The sequence below is a fragment of the Alosa pseudoharengus genome, unplaced genomic scaffold (assembly GCF_046254945.1).
Source record: "Alosa pseudoharengus isolate Yale_2024_CS ecotype anadromous, Long Island Sound unplaced genomic scaffold, YU_APseudo_1.1 YU_APseudo_1.1_scf_13, whole genome shotgun sequence".
Classification (NCBI taxonomy): Eukaryota; Metazoa; Chordata; class Actinopteri; order Clupeiformes; family Clupeidae; genus Alosa; species Alosa pseudoharengus.
The window spans coordinates 28,566,984-28,586,481 of record NW_027468598.1 but is presented as its reverse complement, the minus strand read 5'-3'; the positions used below and the strand labels follow the sequence as shown (position 1 = coordinate 28,586,481).

General features: G+C 39.1%; 1 protein-coding gene across 4 annotated transcripts in view; it reads left to right on the top strand.

Annotated features, from left to right (window-relative positions):
- The first annotated feature begins 5,983 nt into the window (after window positions 1–5,983).
- LOC143122000 (uncharacterized) overlaps window positions 5,984–19,498 on the top strand; it is a 34,547-nt gene continuing 21,032 nt past the window's right edge. For all 4 annotated transcript variants that reach the window (XM_076282765.1, XM_076282764.1, XM_076282763.1 and 1 more), the window contains exons 1-4: window positions 5,984–6,679; window positions 17,540–18,561; window positions 18,892–18,917; window positions 19,141–19,252. In XM_076282765.1, the coding sequence (XP_076138880.1) occupies window positions 6,666–6,679; window positions 17,540–18,561; window positions 18,892–18,917; window positions 19,141–19,252 (1,174 nt within the window). In that variant the 5' untranslated portion in view covers window positions 5,984–6,665. The remainder of the gene's footprint in view (window positions 6,680–17,539; window positions 18,562–18,891; window positions 18,918–19,140; window positions 19,253–19,498) is intronic.

Genomic DNA, 19,498 nt, shown 5'->3' with positions numbered 1-19,498 from the left:
AAGGAAAACTATTGTCCTTATCTGCTTTTATTTGCTAATGCTAATGTTTATGTAAAGCACATTGAATTACCCCGGTATATGATTTGTGCTATATAAATAAATATACTTGTACTGTACAAGAAGTATACTGTACTTCTCCATTTTCCTAATTTTCCTGTATATTTCTGTCCAGCATCTAGCATTTAAAGATCACATAGAATGGATGAACTGAGTATTTTACCTTTTTTTCTGATGGTAACATAGCATATAGGTATGGAACTTTGGTCCGTCAAAAATATGCTCAGTTGGTGCTCCCATTTACAACCCTATAGGCTGGGGAATACAATGGCCTATTTGAGCAGATATATCTAGCACCAACTCTTGCTTATCTGGCACCCCCATGAATAATTAAGTGAGCTTTGGCTGCCCTGCAGTCAAAGACCATTTACAATAGACCTCGGAAGTTAGCCTACAAAAAAGCTTCCATCTTTGCCCATGGAAGAAGATCCGATATCTTGCGATTTTTCCTATTGGAAAATAACATGGGGATTTTGAATAATCGCACCTCTCACAGGGACGAAGAAGTCTGCAACGCAGACGTTTGGCCCTCTATACATTTGTCATCTGCCTTCAACACAGCAAACTTTGATTTTCGCTACTCGAGATCTTTCTAGGCGAACTTCAGAGGGCTCCAGCAACTGGAATCTCAACCCGAAGTGGTAACGTAATGTGTGAAGGGGGCGGTGATCAGAGGGAAGGTTTACATCAGTCTGTGTTTACATCATAGTCTGTCTTTGTTCAGATTCACCCTTTTTTTAGTGGTCATTTCAAAGTCCGAGATTTGCACATGCAGTAGGAGGAAACAGTATAAATATATATAAATAAATAACAGGCTCTAGGTGGAGGTAGAAGCGCAGGTTTTTTTCTAAAACCGGCTGATTTATGTTGTTCTGTCGGAGCATAGTGTCGGTTTTTAGTGAATATGATCAAAAAAATCTTGCCGACTTCAGCTTTAATTCATTAGCTCTGATATGTAAACGATCCTCACTGAAAATGTCACTCTCTCTCCATTTCCACATTCAGTTCTCAATTTCAAAATATACTATTCAAATTTATTTCTCAATACAATCAAAGTCCTTTTAGGCAAGTCCCTCCACTCGGCGGCCATATTGTAACGCTTTTTGGGCACTCATCGGGCATTCTATTTGGCAGAAATGCGCATGCGCAAGGCTTCACGACACCAATCTTGCTCCAGCGGCGAGTTCACAACACATGATTGGCACGATGTCTTCACAACACACCATATGATTGGCTCAATGTATTCACATCACACCACATGATTGGCTCAATGTATTTACATGTCGGCGTTTTGCCGAGGAAGGGGTAGGATACGTGTAGACAACGGCCATATTGGCGTTACAAACTAGCCCCATGCATTTCTATGGAGGATTTTTTGAGTGCTGTGTCTCCTCATTAGAAAGTCTCTGATACAATTGATCACATTCAACAATTCAAATGAAAAATATTCAGATTCATCAACATTTACTCCATATAACTTCTACTCCATATGCCTGTGCACAGAGTACATCTACAGTACAGTCACATTAGTTTGTGGTAGGAACGCGAAGGATGGAGCTCAAGATACCCAAAAGACCCATACCTTAATGATGTTCGGATGATCTGTTGTTAACAAGACTACCTCTCATCTGCAGACATAAATTATCTGCAGATGCATAAATGATCAAACACACTCCAAGTTAATTGCTGTCTTCTATTGTCATTTTTCTTTTGCAACAAGGGTTGGAAACAGACATTTTGGCCACATGGCCAACATAGATAACATAAAAAGTAAAAAAGCAGACAAGGCATCTCTACTTGCCCCCCTCTCTATCCCTGTTTGCCCCCGACTCATCCCTTTGGCTCTCCTCCCCCCACTTATCAGCACTTTTGGCTTTGATCTTTATACAAAACATTTACATTCATTTGGTTACTGTCAATTTGGTCTGTACTTGTACCAACTAAACTTACTATGTTCAATCAATAAACAGCTGATTCAGCATTCCTGGAACTTCTTGTGTGTCAAATGCACTATGTTCATTTTTACCCCCTAATTTAGTTCAAAAAGTGACAATTTTCACAACATATATTCATTACTTATAAAGTAAACTATTTCAAGTGTTTTTTTATTTTGATGATTATATAGTGTATTTGTATAGTGTAATATAGTGTAATTTTATAATACAATATAGTGTAATTTTCCACTAAATTATCAACTTTTTCACGATATTCTACCTCAGGCACGTGCAGAGAAGGGGGGCTACAGGGGCTCTAGCACCTGCCCTTTTGCTCCTTTGATGTCCAAGTGCCCTTTTGACTAAATTCGCTAAAATGTCTCATTAATAGTTTGTGAAATTAGAAATTTACAAAAATAACAATTTTCTGTGTTAATTGAAATGCCTTGCGGCCACCAATCCGTGACGTCATACATTCAGTGAACTCTCAGAAAGTGCACGCAGGCACAGTGCTGCAGGAGACGTTTGGGAGCGGTAAGGTCACTTGGCAGTTAGCCTATCTGAACATGCAATAGTATTCAGCTTAGAGATAGAGAATAAAATGTTTAAAGTTGTTTCATGTTTACTATTGATCAAGGAACCGCGGACCGACAGAAAAAGAAAACAAACTTTTCTGCAATCAGTATGAATTACTTGCTAATTTGGTGTCATCAAACATAGAGGAATACAATTAAATGGTGGTATGAGCGTTCATTCAATGCGCGAAAGAAACTGAAACCACTTGATAACGTTGGTAGCAAATCTCCAATTCAACCTATTGGAAAGCTATTTAATTATGAAACTACATTTAATAGAACAATGTGGATTTATGCAACTTCCATAAAAAACAGAGCACAGACTATAATACACTATCTAGAGTATTGTATAGTCAAATTTGAATAACGTGGCCAAAAGCTTGTGGCACAATTAAATATGTAAATATTCTTTCCATTTGCCTACCAGTATATGATGCTTGCATGAGGGAAACATCCCAAAACGATGACACCCATATAATTGCTGTTGTTTTGAGAAGTATTTATCATGCAACCATGCAAAAGCAATGGAACTATTCTAATTATATTTTACATTAGTAAAGCAGTCCTCTGATGTGCATGTTTTCAAACTTTTTGTGAACAATGTTAGCACTTTAAACACTGGCTGCTTTGAAGTGCATGTATAACAATATAGCATAACAATAATAATTGTGATGTGATATAATGATAATTTGATGGGGGGTGGGTTCATGTAGGTGGGCCCTATGACCCCAAAGTATGCCATGACCGGGCCTCAGGTCAAAGAAGTTGTCTATGTCGATGGCAACACTGGCATACAAACAAAGTCTATCAAAGGTCTGACATTACTGTAGATCTGAAGGTAGCATTTTAAATGGGTGTTTTTTTTTTTAATACATAATGTTTTTGAACAGTTTACTTACAGTAATACAACAAAAGTAGGGTGATATATATTTTACGTTTTCCCTTTAGTTGAGTTCAAAATAAAACGTACACAACAAAATAACAAACACTTGATTTTAAAAAAAAAATAGTCATTTAGATTAGTCGACTAATCGAAAAATTAGTCGAAAGATTAGTCGTTAGAAAATTAGTCGTTAGTGGCAGCACTACTTGTGGACCTATCCTCCCCACTTCACTCACTGACTTGCTGGAGGAAACAGTCGAGGAGATGGATGGAGATGGTGAAGAAAGACAAGGAGCAAGAGATTGATTATGAAGACCTGTCGTATTATGTATAGACATCATTGCCCTTGACCTTTGATTAGAATCACTCTTTTCTATTTCAGTTTAATCTAATGGGGATTTGTTATACCCTATATATCCACATATTTAACTATATGAGTGGTTTTCTGTTTTGTTTCAATAAATATTATACCAATATAACGGTTTGAATAGTAACTCCTTACTGATGTTCATTTGGACCAACATGTGACAATATTTCAAGTAGGGATCATCAACATTTGCTTATTAGACATCTTAAAGACTGTAAAAATACAAAAGTTAGAAAACATATATCAATAGGGTCCATAGGGGAGGAGTTCCAGTGATCCAATGTCACCGATTTTTTTAATTTATTGGTGTTTATTTGAGTTTTAATACCACCATACATCATCTAATCATGACAATCCTCATATCTATTAATTCCTCATGGAAATACGAAGAGAAATTGGGGTGGATTGTGTCTGTAGGATGTATTGTTCAGATTCAATGTAGATTTAAAGTTTTCAATTCCTTTTCTAGACACCTTAAGGATTACAAAAAACTAGGTTAAAAAAATATACCTTTCGGGTGCAGGTGAACCCCACCTTCCTACCCTACTACCTTCGCTCAACACCACCATCTACAGGCTAATGAGTGTACCGTCACTAAATGTACACATAACTTAATTTTTTAAGTCGGATCCCCCCATGAATGAAATTCTACGAAACTTGGCATACCTCCAGAGAATGTCAGGTTAGTCATACATAAAATTTGGTACAGTTCTGAACATCTTAACTGAAGAGAGGGGCGATTAAAGCAGAATGATATTGCATTTTCAGGGTGCAAATCACAAATGAGTGATTATGGGCTAGGTTGATGTGGGCCCTTGAGACCAACATACCATAAAAATGTCTTCATGTCAAACTTTGACAATCCCTATATGACCGCTTCGCTAGCTATGCTAGCGGTGGTCATAATAATAATAAATACAGTCAGCCTTAGTAGCCTAGAATAATTTTCGTTGGATGACGTTTGTGCCTATCCCTAGTTCTAGGGATTAGTAGGACTACACACAGTTCTGTTATAGCTTACATTTTACAACAATGGGCTATGCAAAACTTCTCGATCACTGTAGCCTATCTCAGTCTGAAGCAGGCTGTATTTATATATAGACTCCATTTCAACAAAAACGGGAAGGTACTGTATCTGCAAACGTTAAAACACGTTAAGGTATTGGTGATATTGGTGACAAACAGGCACTCTTCACAGACTAGATTTTTTTTTCTGGTGACTCCATTGTTGAATCCTTTGGGGTCAATGTGTATTTTTTTCAATTTTTCCATATTTCCCATAAAGTATGATTTCAAACTGCTCCCAAACATACTGATTCCCTAGTGCAACACCCAACCGGATGATACATTAACAATAGCGGTGGAATGTCTTTTTTGGATTTCTTGTGTAAATTAATTTGAGCGATAGGGACCAATTTCGACGTTGAAACTCAAAGATCTTAGAGCGCTCTATAATATTTGCTGAAAATAGTCCCAAAAAATGTTAATGACTTTCCCCCCGCCCCCCACCAAGTGCAATATCAACTGATTTATTTAATACAAGACTTAATTTATCAAGGGATACGACAAGGAAGTCACCAGAAGACAACAAAAATATCTATTATATGTTTGTGAAGAGTGCCTGTTCGTCTGCTACTGCTTAACTGGCAAATGTCATAAAGCGTTACATGGTTTGGCACCTGACTATTTATTATTAACCCCCTACTCACTGTCCCGCTCGGCCCCTCAGATCCTCCAGCCTGGGACTTTTAGTCGTTCCAGAAAGTAAACTGTCAACTAGGGGTGACCGATTAGAGCACCCAATCTTTGGAACAGCCTCCCTTATAACATAAAATCTGCACCATCAGTGGCTGTTTTCATATCTAGTCTAAAGCCCCACTTGCCTGATTCCACTCATGTCTCTGCTAATTTATTATCATTATTATCATTTATGTTTGTTTATTTTCTCTTGGGTACTGTACTCTATATTTTTTTTCTTTTGTTTCTTATATTGAGTTAAGTTTGTGTTTGGTAGTTTGTCCTTTTATTTAGTACTATTTTATCATTATTATTATTATTATTATGGTTATTATTATTATCTCGGATATGCAGTCAATACTGCCCCTTGCGGTAGAAAATTGCACTATTTAATATGGAATCGAAACTTAACTCCAACGCATTTTGAATCTGGGGCAGAGAAGTCTGGGGCCAACTTTAGGCTCGTGTCCGACGTCCCGTCACAGAATTTCGGTGAGCTGCTAAGCGAAAGAAGGCTGCAAACGTGATCAAACGGAATTGTAGGCCTATGACAACAGGATGAGACAAAATATCAGGTTACTTACATTGCCATTGTAAACACACAGTCCACGAGGACTTTAAGTTTCTAAATGAGCAAACAACATGAACCAAACGTGAGTCCAGTGAGTGAAGCCGGGTTATCAATCCGTGTGTCGACCATGGCTGGATGGCTCTGTCATGGCTCTGTCATGGACAGTTAAAACAAAGATTGTTAAGGCGGAGCTCCGCCTTAACAATCTTTGGTTTAAATTCGAACTTCTCATATTTTGTTCCGGCCTGCGAAAAAGTTCCGGATGACCTAATCATATTCCGAGTTCACATTTAGGCGGGGATCACATTGGCAAGCGGCAGGTTTCCTATATTGTTCTCTATGGTTCGGCAGCGGAAGGTGGCAACGCTGGCGTAACGCTAGCGTTAAAGAAGCTTCATCATAAACATCACGTCTTTACGGTGGTTGGCAGGTAAAAGGGGTTTGTGGCACGTTTATTTAACCACTGAAGAGTCACACTCAGCTCGCTAACGTCGCTACATCTGGAGGCGGAGCAGAACTACCACACTACTCTCCAGAAGTCATGGGTCAGACCAGGTAAAAAAACGTTTTATTTGTTGTTATTTGGTGACATATTGTTGTTTAGACCTAGGCTACATTTCCAGATCTTAATGTTAGTTGGTTTACCTACATTAATAGATCTTAATGTTAGTTGGTTTTTAAGAGCGGCGCGTCATCAGATCGGATGTCGCCATGCCCTAGTCCAGCGGTTCCCAAACTTTTCCCCCCGCGGACCACCTTTTACATCCTGACTCGGCTCGCGTAGGAGAACCGGGACGAATGATTATTTTATAGGGGGGGCCAGCTGGGTCCAGACTTTTTATTGGGGTGTCACTTGGGAATCAAAACTACTATTTGAAAACTACTCTAGTTTTGAAGATTAGGATAGCCTATTTTAATAATGGCAATAAATTGTGTAAAGCCAACACTGATACACAGGTCATTTTCCATAAATAGGCCAATGCTATAAAAAAGTACATTATGAAAATGCACCTTACTTAATCAGTCTTATTCAAATGATGTTAAAGAACAATAATAAATACTACAAATATTGTATGCAGATATTTAATCTTATACTGATGGCCAAACTATATTTCTTTCTGATATCCACTCTTGGCTGTAAGTATGGCTCTGAATTAAGAAATTAATCATCCTAGACTGTTTTAAGGGCTTTTTCACTACCTTTAGTGAGACGCATGTGTCCTGGTGTAAGTGCCATACACACATGCTATACATTGTTTTTTTTTTCCAGCAGAGTCTAGGCTACCCAGATCTGCCACAATTGCATGTATTAATACTTGCATTGATTTAATTTAGATTTTTAAATAATATATTTTAACATGTATCTCACCACTGCAAGCTGTCAGCTGGCACATGTGTGTGTAGGGCAGACTGTCCTGAATCTGGCAATATCATTGCCATGGTGGAGGGATTCTCCGGGGCCGAGCAAATGTGAAAAACATGTGGTGTGTGCCTTACGGAAATAAATGCCTTTTTTTTTTATTTAGCCCTATGAGCCCTACTCTATGTTTGGCCATTCTCACTACCTTTAGTTATAAGCATTTATCCTGGTCATTGTAAGTGCCATTTACACATGCTATATTTTTTCAGAACAGTCTAGGCTACCCAGATCTGCCACCAATTCATATTAATACTTGCATTGATTTAATTTTGATTTTTAAATAATACAAAGACAAAAAGCGTATTATACCATTCTTATTTTGAAATGTATCGCTGTCAGCTGGACATGACTTTCATGCATGTGTAGGGCAGACTGTCCTGAATCTGGCAATATAAGAACCATGGTGGAGGGGGACATGTGGTGTGCGTCTTACAGAAATAAATGCCATTTTTTTATTTAGTAATGAAAAATGCCCTTTCTGCGCTCAATATCTGTGACATGAACTGATCTGACCTGACTGAACCCGAGTTTGCGTGTTCTGTGTGTACACTCATGATGATTCTAAAACAACTTTTTACTGCATTGTCATTAATAAAGTGAAGGCAAAAAGGTCTTTCTTTGTCAATAAATTGGGATGCAATGTGAGTCTCGAATTGGATGCCATGCAGGAATTTGCTGGGATCTCAAAACCGCATTATGAACATACTTTATCATAGAGAAACACATATAGTGTTGGATTATGAACATGCCTTGCCACCACAACACACAAAAACGTGGAGTAAGTCGAGCTATATGAAGTTATTATTTTGATGTCATTTTGTCTGTTTTATAACCCACAAGGATGTACTTGGTATCAAATGATAGCTCTGTATCTCCTCTTTCATCTGACATGCGTGGCATATGTATCCGATCACGGGTTCGTGAGTAGGGCCTAATTCAAACGAGAGTTGTTTTTTGTACATGATGTTATTTTGCAGTCACGTTGTCTGTTTTTATAGCCCAGAAGCATCGATATACTTGGTACCAATAGATAGCCATGTGTCTCATCTTTCTTCTGATATGCTTGCCATATCTATGCAATCACGGGTTCGCGAGTAATTCAAACGAGAGTAATGGGTGCGCAGGTAAACTATAAATATGAATCAATTTGATTTAATTTCATGATTTTTTTTTAATTTTCATACTTGATCGCACAGGCAAGAGTTTAGTCTCGTGGGAAAGCCCCACTTCTGCTCTGTCACGCAATTAAGGTTTCATCTCGCTGCGATGAACAGTTCTGGAGCCTATTAGCCTACTTTTATTGGAGCCATCCGGAGATATGTGCCTGCATTTCACCCGAATTTTATCGAAATATTTTTGTAACAGCGTTACCACGGGCATCCGATTATTTCTGATCAGCCCCACACGTCAGTGTCAGGAGCCTACCTGGACAGCCCAACGCAGCTCACTTGGCTATGATTCGTGACGTATTCTAACATCTTATTAGCATTAATGTTCCAACTCATCATCTACTCACCTGTTGTTACTGAGGTTAAGTAGTCTACTGTCAAGTGTTTTTAACAGATGACTTGAATTGTCCCGCTGCTGCTGCTGCTGCACTAGGCCTACTCACGATGTGATCACAACCGTGGGCTACACTTCCTGACTGGGCCAATGTAGATAGAGTGCAGTAATTGGTTCAGTCCCTGCTAGGGCTGCACGATATATCTAAAATTTATCGTTATCGCGATATCAACGCTTGCGATGGACATACCGCAAAGATTACTTAATTTTCGATACATTTTCTGTGCCGCACGCATTCCATACAGTCTATGGTGTATTCACATTCTGAATGTCAACATATTTTACCAAACCGATGCTGTCATGCAGCCCTAGAAGCCCGTCCCCCACCAGTTTAGGTGTGTGGTGTTTTAGGTGTTGAGGCAGGAGCTAAGTCGTGATGGCTGAAGGTAGTGAGTCAAGCGAGGTAGGCTACACTTAAGTGAAGAGGAATTGGTGACTAAAAGGAAAAACACGTCTGTTATAGGGAAATATTTTGGTTTTATGAAGGCCGACTTACAAACACAGCGCCAAATGCGTCCTTCTCCACCGTGTTCAAATAAACAATTTCTTTCGTTGTTGTTATAGGATCAGAAGATAGCCTATCTGTCTTTCACTGTCGTTTAGCCTACTTTGTTAGCCTGGACTGTGTGATCGCAGCCAGTTACTTTCACTTTCCGCTGCCCCCGTAGTCGGCATGCCGGTAGCCTAATAACGTGGGATGCGCAGCGTATGAGGTTACAGACTGGGATACTTAAGATTTTAGATGAGTGACCGCCGCGATATAGCTTAAGTACAGTAGCTTTTTTGCTAGGCCCAGCGAAGGCTGGCAATGTGGAATATTCCGCTGGTTGGTGCGCAAGTATTCAGATTGGCTGTCTATCCGTCTTTTACGAGGATTTTCTTGGAGCACATCTTCCACACAACTTCGATAGCCTAGTCAGTGGGTATCTTAGCTGTCCACCTAGGCTACATAATATACTGCTCAAAAAATTAAAGGAACACTTACAGTTTTCCACAATTGTTCAAACCAATTTTTTGAAACCTTCCACCCTTCTCTCCATTCTCAAACTACATTCACAGAATGTCTGACAGTTCTTGCAAAATAAAACACTCGCCTTAAAAGTTTTTCTTCTGCTCAGAATCAAACAGTGTCAGCACCAATCCAGTGTATGATTGAAGTGTCCCCTTAATTTTTGAGCAGTATATTTTATGTTGTTTATGTAGAAAATTATACATTTATTTCTGTAATTATACATTTACCCCCCCCCCCCCCCCACCCTTCAGTCTATGTTAGCAGCAAGTAGAATGGAGAAAAACATTACATATTTAAATATCGCAAGTTATATCGTTATCGCAGTACTCAATAATGTTATCGCATATCGCATGTTTTCCTAATATCGTGCAGCCCTAGTCCCTGCTTTGCAAAGTGTGGGCAAAGTGCCGTCGAAAACGAAAGCAATTTTTAATTTTTTTTACTTTTCACTGAACGGAGCTGGGGGGGCCAGCAGGGTGGCCAAGCTTTGACCAGTGGTGGCCGTGGCCCCCCCTGGCCACCACGTAGCTCCGCCCCTGAGAGTGATGATAGGGTTGCCAACCGTCCCGAATTGTCTGGGACATCCCGTATTTTGGGTGATTTTGATTTGATGGCTAAAACAGGCTCCAGTCCCAAATTTCAATCTCATCGGCCTTGTCTAGTTGTCAATGGCCAATAGTAGGCTACTGTAAACGCACCTGGAGCAAAGTGTCCAGTGCCGCTGCTACCTCCATGCGCTTCTCGCACTGTGCGTAGGGCACCAAGGGACAGACCCGCTCAGGGAGCTACCACTGCAAACGTCTTTGTTTACAATGTACAAATGCACCAACAGCATCTTACATGAAGATGATACTTTTTGGGTCCTCTCTCAGTCTCCATTATGCAGCAGATCTAACTTGAACGTTATCCTTGAATTTCCCCTTCGTGGTCAATAAAATATCTATCTATCTATCTATCTATATATCTATGTATCTATCTATATATCTATCTATCTATCCATCCTACTCGTTTTAATTAGGAACGCGTCTGAGCGCACATTCCAGCTGGCTTGTCATTGATAATTCATTCATCCTTTTTAATATGAGAAACTTTTAAAAGGAAATCATGAGGACAACAAAAACAACGCTAGATTGCGGAGTTATCTGGTTCCCATTACTGACCATTTGTAAAATGTGAGAGGGCACACAGTCTCTGTTTTGGACTGTGATAAAATATGAAGAGTGGTCTTTGCATTTGTGTAATGGAATTGGTGATTCTTGAAGTCTTCAATAATTTGTTTCCCTTAAACTAAGTATTTACATGAAGCACATGCTATGCCAATTGAAACACATTCCACTCAGATAGCTAGGTGGTTACCAGATTCTTGTAAACAGAAAATATCTAGCTATGTCATTGTCATTACATGCTTCTATTTCCAAAGGAATGCTTATCATTGTTAATAATGTGCTAAATGTGGCACAAACAATGTTAGAGTTTGTGGACTAGCCATATAGGGTATATTTTGATATAAGCTGGCAAAATCTTATGAATGTGTAGACAATTTTTTCTTAAAGTGACAGTGCACCATTTATAAATAAGTTAAACCGCATAAAATCGGTAGTATTTCTTAAGAAATACTATTTAAAAGCAAAATTACTTTATCATTATTATCATCTGAATAAAACAGCGTTTTTTTTTTGCTATATAATGAACCCATTATAGAACCATGAAAAATGGTTCTTCAGATTAGAATGGTTCTTGCTTATGTAAATGGTTCTTTAAATGCAGTGTGTGATTCTTCAATATTGCAGGGTTGTGTACAGAGAAAAAACACAAGTTCTTTTTTTTCAAATTATATGTATTCAAACACCTTTTTTCATTTTTTTTTACATTCAAACAAAATCACTTATGAAAAATATTTTGCAACCCCCCTCCACCCCCCATGTATTCAAACATCTTTCTTTTTGTTTTTTGTTTTTCACATTAAAAAAATCACCTGTGAAAAATCTTTTGCAATTACATCCCTGCCCCCTTTACAACTTTACAAATACTTTTATAATATTCTAATGTTAACATATAATATTTGTACTCTTATATATTTCTTTTTCAAATCATTAAGTATTAAAAATATAAGAACCTAAATACATACAGTGTTTCCCCTACAAAGTATTCATCAGCGGCGCAGCGCCGCTCCTGGAATTCCAGCGCCACTGCAAAAAAAGTTGCCTAATTAAAAAAAAAAAAAAATAGATGCAAGTGAACTTCAGGAACAGCTGCCGTTCGTTCAGGTTTCATGTCAACAAATAATAGTAGGCTAACGTTGAAGGCGCAGTCGGGGATTCCACAGGAGATCACGCTTGTTTGTGTTTATGTTTATTAGCAGACACAATTTTGTGCCAAAAAAAACGTAGGCTACAGTATGTTAACCAAGGAACCAAATTAAACACGCCAGCGAGATAGCTCGCCCCTACCTTCAGTAGCCTATTCCCAGATAAATTCCATGCATTGTTTCGTTTTTGTTTGTGATACAGGCAATGCTTTCAAGCCCTGTGTTGCTAACATACCTAGGCTGTGAGTTTTTGACCATTTATTTTACCAAATGACATGGGAAACATAATTCATTTCATCCACATATTCTTATGCACCATGCACAACAACGCTACTAAGTTAGCTTAAAACCGTGAGAATCAAGCAAGCGTCACGGGCCGTCACGGCATTAAAGTTACAGGCACTCAATTCGACTTGCACAGCACCAATACAGTGTAATGACATGAAAGAGAAGTTTATATAGTTTATACAGTGCTGTGCAAAAGTTAAGACACCCATGCTGAAATTGACTAAAGGGAGGAACAAAAAAATTTTTTTGCCTTTTGTCTTAATGCCTTAATTAAATTTTTTTATTATATATAAATGTCTTAACTTATGCACAGCACTGTATATTCTAAATAGTAATAGTTTGTAGCCTACAGTGTACAATGTACAGTTGTAAAGTGGCTAATACTAATAATGTAAATGAAAAAGGTGAAAGAAAAACATGAATAATCCTGTTCAAGTACTGCAATAATCATGCTTTGTAAATGCTTGTGTTGATGGTTATGTCATAATTTGTAGCTCAATCTGTCCATTTCTTTCACAAAATCCACCAGAAGTCACCATTTAAGGAGTCATTTTTTCAAAATTTTCTCTTTTCTTGGGGGGGGGGGGGGCTTCCTACGATCAACAGCACCGCTGCTGGAACAAAATCTAGGGGAAACACTGACATATATATTATATATTTTAAAGCACTCATTTAAAATTTGTGTGCGCGGATTTGTGTGTGTGTGTTGGGGGGAAGAAACTCCTCATCAGTCTGTTTTAGCCATGTGGGAACAGAGACATCTGCTTAAAGGGGAACTTGGCAACTATTTCAACGTAATAAACCCGTTTAGAAATCATTTGGATGGTTAAATGACCTGTTCCGGTGAAAATGGCGACTTTTCCCGCTGCCCCTAGCGTCCCCAGGCGGAAAACTAACCTTGCAACATTGAGACTACCGTCCCGGAAAGAGAAGTGAGAAACAAGAAACTCTTTTAAATCGTGTTTCTTACCTTGTAACATCCACATTGTCTGCCGAACTTATGCTAACTGTTTTGCTAGCTTGTAAACAAATCCATGTGCTTTATCGTTACCTTTTTCCACAGTTTGAAATAGCATAATGCACAATTTCTCCAGAGGGGGAAATCCTGCCAAGTTTCACTTTAACACCAGTGGTTAAAACAGTCCATGGTCAGGGAATGAAATGTCCTTTAAAATAGTTTGGGCCCTTGTCCGTACTCTTCTGGTATAGATGTCCTGCAGGGTAGGGAGAGGTGCTCTAATGGTACTGTACATTCGGCAGTAAAAGTCAAGTGTCTGTAAAAGAGAAGGAAAGCATATATTACAATTGACCCTGTCCATGAATATAATTAAAGGTGCTCTAAGCGATGTTGCGGTTTCTAAGCTAGAACATTTTTTGTCACATACAGCAAACATCACCTGACCATCCGCCAGCTGCCTGTCCCCTGAGTACACTGTAAAAAAAATGCGGCCTCTGTGGACAGCCCAGGCTCCAAAAACAGCCTGGTCAAGCCTGGACCATGACACATAACAAACTGTTCCAGCCAATCACTGACGAGATGGATGTTCAGGAGAGTTTCAGTTGCACAGGAGGGAGGGGCAAGCTAGCTCTCTGTTTTGTTTGAATGTCAACAGAAGTGACATTACCCAACATTGCTTAAAGCACCTTTAATGCAAACTACTCAGCTTGTGTGACGAATAAAAGCAAACCTACACTAGCAGCCTAGAAGTCAGGTGCAATAGTAATTGGCCAGCTTCCCTCGAGGTTCGCACGTGACATCACGCGGGATCACGCAACTTTAATTTGTATTTCTCCAGTGACGCTGCAACGACGCTGCAACAACCCAAACAACCGGTAGATGGCTCTTGTGAGCAGGGTGTCTCGTAAAAAGAAATGGAGCCTACACAGACTTCACTACAGACTTTAGCAGACTGGTTTAGAAATAATTTAATAGCCAGAAATATGCCTGCCCTGCCCTAATAAAGAAATATTTGGTTAACTGCGAATGAATCCCGTTTGCAGCCGTAGAAGAAATGTATATGCCCTGGCTGTCAGTAGACGGAGGAGGAGTGCACAGTGTACAAACACCCGATGCTGCAACTCAGCGATTTAAAATGGCCCAAAACCACTTTGTATTAAGTTTTAATGACTCTAAAATATTTTTTTTAGAATCAGAGAACGAAGAACACGTCAGGTTCATTAAAAAATATTTTCTATGTGTCACGAAAGGCTTCAGAGGGTGGGTTACAGTTAACATGATTAAGGGTGTCACGATTTCGATTTTATATCGAAATCGATCAAAATTACATCTCAATCTCGAACTTCGAATTTAAAAGTAGAATCGACGATGCAGCCACACCCCCAATGTCACATCCAGCATGTAGGCTATGCCAAGACGCACAAATACACACGCACATGCTGAACTGCAGCGTCAACACTCCTCTAATTTTAGGCTGCAGCCAGTTAAAATATACACATCAACCTACGTATACGTTCATTCACGTCAATTAAAACTAACTTAGCCTACTCAACTTAGCAAGTGAAAAGATGATCTAGTTACAGTCCAAAGTTACTTTAAGGCTTAAAATGCACATTGATAAGTAAATACATATTCCATGAACACTAACCTTGGGTCTCTTCGGAGTGTGCTGAAACGATCAAATTATCTTTCTGTGTTGTTTCATTTCACTATGTTCATGTCTATGTTTTAGCCTAATGCTGGTTCTGTTTAAATTACAACCTCGCGGTTGGAACGGTTTCAAAATAAAACCCCCCCGAAACAGAAAAGGAAAAGGCCAAAAAGAGTAAATAACATATAAGGAATGCATTAATAATAATATTTAAAAAAAAAGATCGTAAATCGAATTGAATCGTGACTTTAAAACCGAAAATTGCATTGAATCGAGGATTTGGAGAATCGTGACATCCCTAGTGAAGTGCCTAATGAAAATAACACTACAACAATATTAACTCATTGAGTGCCAAAAACGTAATATTAAGTTTTTCCTTCCCATGCGTTGAGTGCCAAAAACGTAATATTACGTTTTTAGCTCTTTTTTTAAATTACGAAACTAGACACTCTAACACACCTTATATGTGATTTTGGGAACTCTGTGATGAATGGAAATGAAATATATGACGATCGTGAAACTCATGAAAAACGCACAATCTGGACATTTTATGTGGACATGTTATCACAACTCGGTTGCCGCTTTGGGTCGAATCAGTGACGCATGCACGTCAGGTCAAAACCAGGCCATTTTCGTGGGTCTATCACTAGGTGGCAGTCTCGCCAGGTCTCGCTGATCACTTCCCGGAAAGTTTACACAAGTAAGTAACAGGCAACACTTCATATTTCATGAAAGACGTTATATCTCCATTTCTAGAAAAAAAACAGCGATTTTGATGAAAACTAGCCACTGTTTAGCTTGGGATTTCTCAGGAACAGAGGCGTGTAGAAATACACGGTTTGCACCCACCGAGAGCTTAAAGTCTCACCTTTTAATCGAGCTATTGTATGTGTTCATAGCTATAACACAGAATATGCTGTGGCTGTACAAAAATCATCAACAATGGTCTAGATTGCTGCCACTCTAGGACAAAGCTCCCGAAAACAGCTTGGCATTCAATGAGTTAACAACACTACAATTCTTTCTGCCCTGCAGGCTAACAGATCCAGGTGTCACAGTGACACCTGTAGGGGGAGTACAGATACCAGATGTCACAGTGTGACATCTGTAGAGGAGGGCTTATCTCAATGAGATGCAAATGAGCACAATTGTCTTTCCTTTGACTCAGGTGAGGTGACAATTTGCAAATCTATCAGGCCAGTTTTCTCAGTAAAAAGTTTTCAGAGGGGTATACATTCAAATGACCACAACTTATTCAAATATTATCAGATCTCTATGAGTGAGACATCATTGGATAGCTACACTTTCAGAATCTGTGAATACCTCAAAATGTCTCTGGGGAGACATGTGGCTGGTTTTCATACGGCTGGTCACAAATGGTTGCTGATAATGACCAATGTAGATATTCCATTAAAGATCAGCCATTTCTTTTTACAACAGTCGAGAATCCTTTTGCAATTATGGAAGCACATAATGTAATCTGAAAACTGCTGCCCTGATTAAAAAACAATGCAAATGATCTCAGCTGGTATTCTGTCTATAATGGAGTGGAATGGACATTTCTAAGTATCTCCAAACTTTTGACTGGTAGTGTATATTATTGATGTTCTACTTAAAATCTATTTATAATCTATTTAAACTCTATTTGATACCCTTTATTCTTTGTATTGATCTATTTTAATCTCTATATGTTATGCTATTTTACTTTTTTGATTTTATATTCAATTAATTACTATTACTACTCATTTGATTTATATTCTTGTGGTATTAAATCACTTCTTATTCAACATAAAAACAAAATCTTAACATATAATTGCAATATCAGTATATCAGGAAGTGCTGGCACTTAGGTAACTTTTAAATAAATAATTAATGAGATATAAATTAAATAAATAATTCACTTAAGATCCCCAAAATTAAAATAACAAAATAAACATAAACTCAAAATAAAAAAGAGTGAAGGTTTTCGGATTTGAATTCATTCTGATTCGTTGCAGTGCTGTCGTCATGTGTTTAGCTTGCCTCTGACCACTCTTAAAACTTAAAGCAACGGAGACCAACTTTTAATGAGGGAAAATAACAATCACTGGCCTAAGATTCCTTGTCAATATGGGCCCAGGTTTCCTACTGAACATTTTGACCAACACAGTGTTCAGAGGAAGCAACTTATGATCACTGTGCTGTTTAACCTGATGTGTGTGTGTATTTCTGAAAGGGAGGATCACCAAAAGGATGACCCAGAAGGGAGCTGTAAAAGTTGTGCTGCAATTCCAGACACCTGCCACTGGGTCCTGATAAAGCCAGAAGTCTCTAAAAAGAAGAGATTCTCAACCTATAGACTGAACTCTCCTGCAGGGAGCTACAAGTGCTCAGAGTCTGGTCTGCGGTGGTCTTGTGCTAGTCCAGTCACCCTACAGTACCATTACGAAGACTGGGATGTCTTTGCTAAAAAGCTGGGCCACATGCGCTTCAGACCAGTTGGTCCTCTGATGGACATCAAGCTCATCTATGGAGAGCTGGGGGACATCCATCTGCCACATTTCCTGTGTTTAGGGGGTTATGACACATCTCTGCATAGCGTAGTGAAGGTCCTGTGCTGGCAGCAGGACTGTGGAGTGCTTTTGGAGGAGTGTGAGCTGACCCGAAACCATGGCAAGCTTCCCTATCCCTCATTCTCCTTAATTGGACTTATTTGGGATAGTTGGAATATGAAAGATATAAACGTTATGTTTCCCACAAGAGTCCATGCAGAAGTGCTGGTGTATCAGAGCAGCACACAGCCCCTGACTTATCGTGTCTACCTCCTACCTGCTGATGCCTGTCTGAAGCACCTGGTGGTGAGAGATGAGGAGATGTTAATGGGGGTTAAGTTGGTAAAACATAGTCCTGACCAGCCTCTTCAATTAGACAGCTCCTACAAACTAAAGACTGACTGTTCCTCTAAGATCTTCCCAAAGACACTGAGGCTGGGATACGGCAAGATATCTCCAAAATGTAAGGTTGAGGTAATACCTCCAGAGAATCATGACTCATTTTGGATGAAGTTGTACAGGTCTGTAGGCAGCAGCTGGGAATATCCATGGATTGCAGAGTTTCATTTAGGTGACAAAGAGGCCGGACCACCACCAGAGTGTCCAACAAGGACCAGAGACTCACAGTCTCCCAGAATCCCACAAGGAGTACAGGGGAGAGAGACCAGCAGAGGAGAGGGGGAGAGGAGCTCCATCCCAAGCACAGGTAAGTACACACCCAGGTACTCACAGGCGTTCAAACTCAGAAGATAGTCACACGAAGAGAAGGTACTCACACAGACAGCAGGTAGACTTACATGCACACGCGCGCACGCGCACACACACACACACACACAGAGAGAGAGAGAGAATGTAATCACAGGTAGGCTACTCAAACACACAAAAGGCACGGAAGAAAGATCAGATTTCCTTCTGAAGAGAAACATATTGATCTATCCTAGTTCTGGACATGGTTAATGTTTTTCGTGCACTATCCCTGCTGAAATAAATAAATTACAATTAGAACTGTTTTACTGATCTTTCTATTGACTTCCAGATGATCCAGTCCAAGAGGCCAGCATGGTAAATGTTTCAAATATTAATATCAACAAAATCTAGTATGTCAGTTTTATGCATAACAGTATACTGCACAATAGTTTCTCTTATACTACTACTCAGTACCATGATGTGCATAATATACTGTATAATACACATGTGTGAGATTGTAATCAACACATTGTGGTGAAGTCTCAAACACTCTCCCACTCTCCCAACACAGTTTGCTCTCGTCCTTACCTTTTCACAGGAGATGGCATACGAGATGACTCACAGTCCTCGTGGCATCTGCATAATCATCAATAATGTATCAACCGACTTTAAAGAATCATCCCAATGGCAAGCATCTACTGATGATGCAGGTATGAAAGCTTCAAGTTATTTTATTCTATAATGTGTAGAATAACAGGTGCACTGCACATGTGTATTTTTTAGATAGATAGATAGATAGATACTTCATTGATCCCCAGGGGTTTTGTTTGGTTATGATTACTGTAAATGATATGTGAGAATGTTGAAATGTTGATTGACTTGAGCTTTACATTTTCTTCTAATTAATGTGCATTCAGTGTTATAGGTACAGCTTGCTCTCTCTCTCTCTCTCTCTC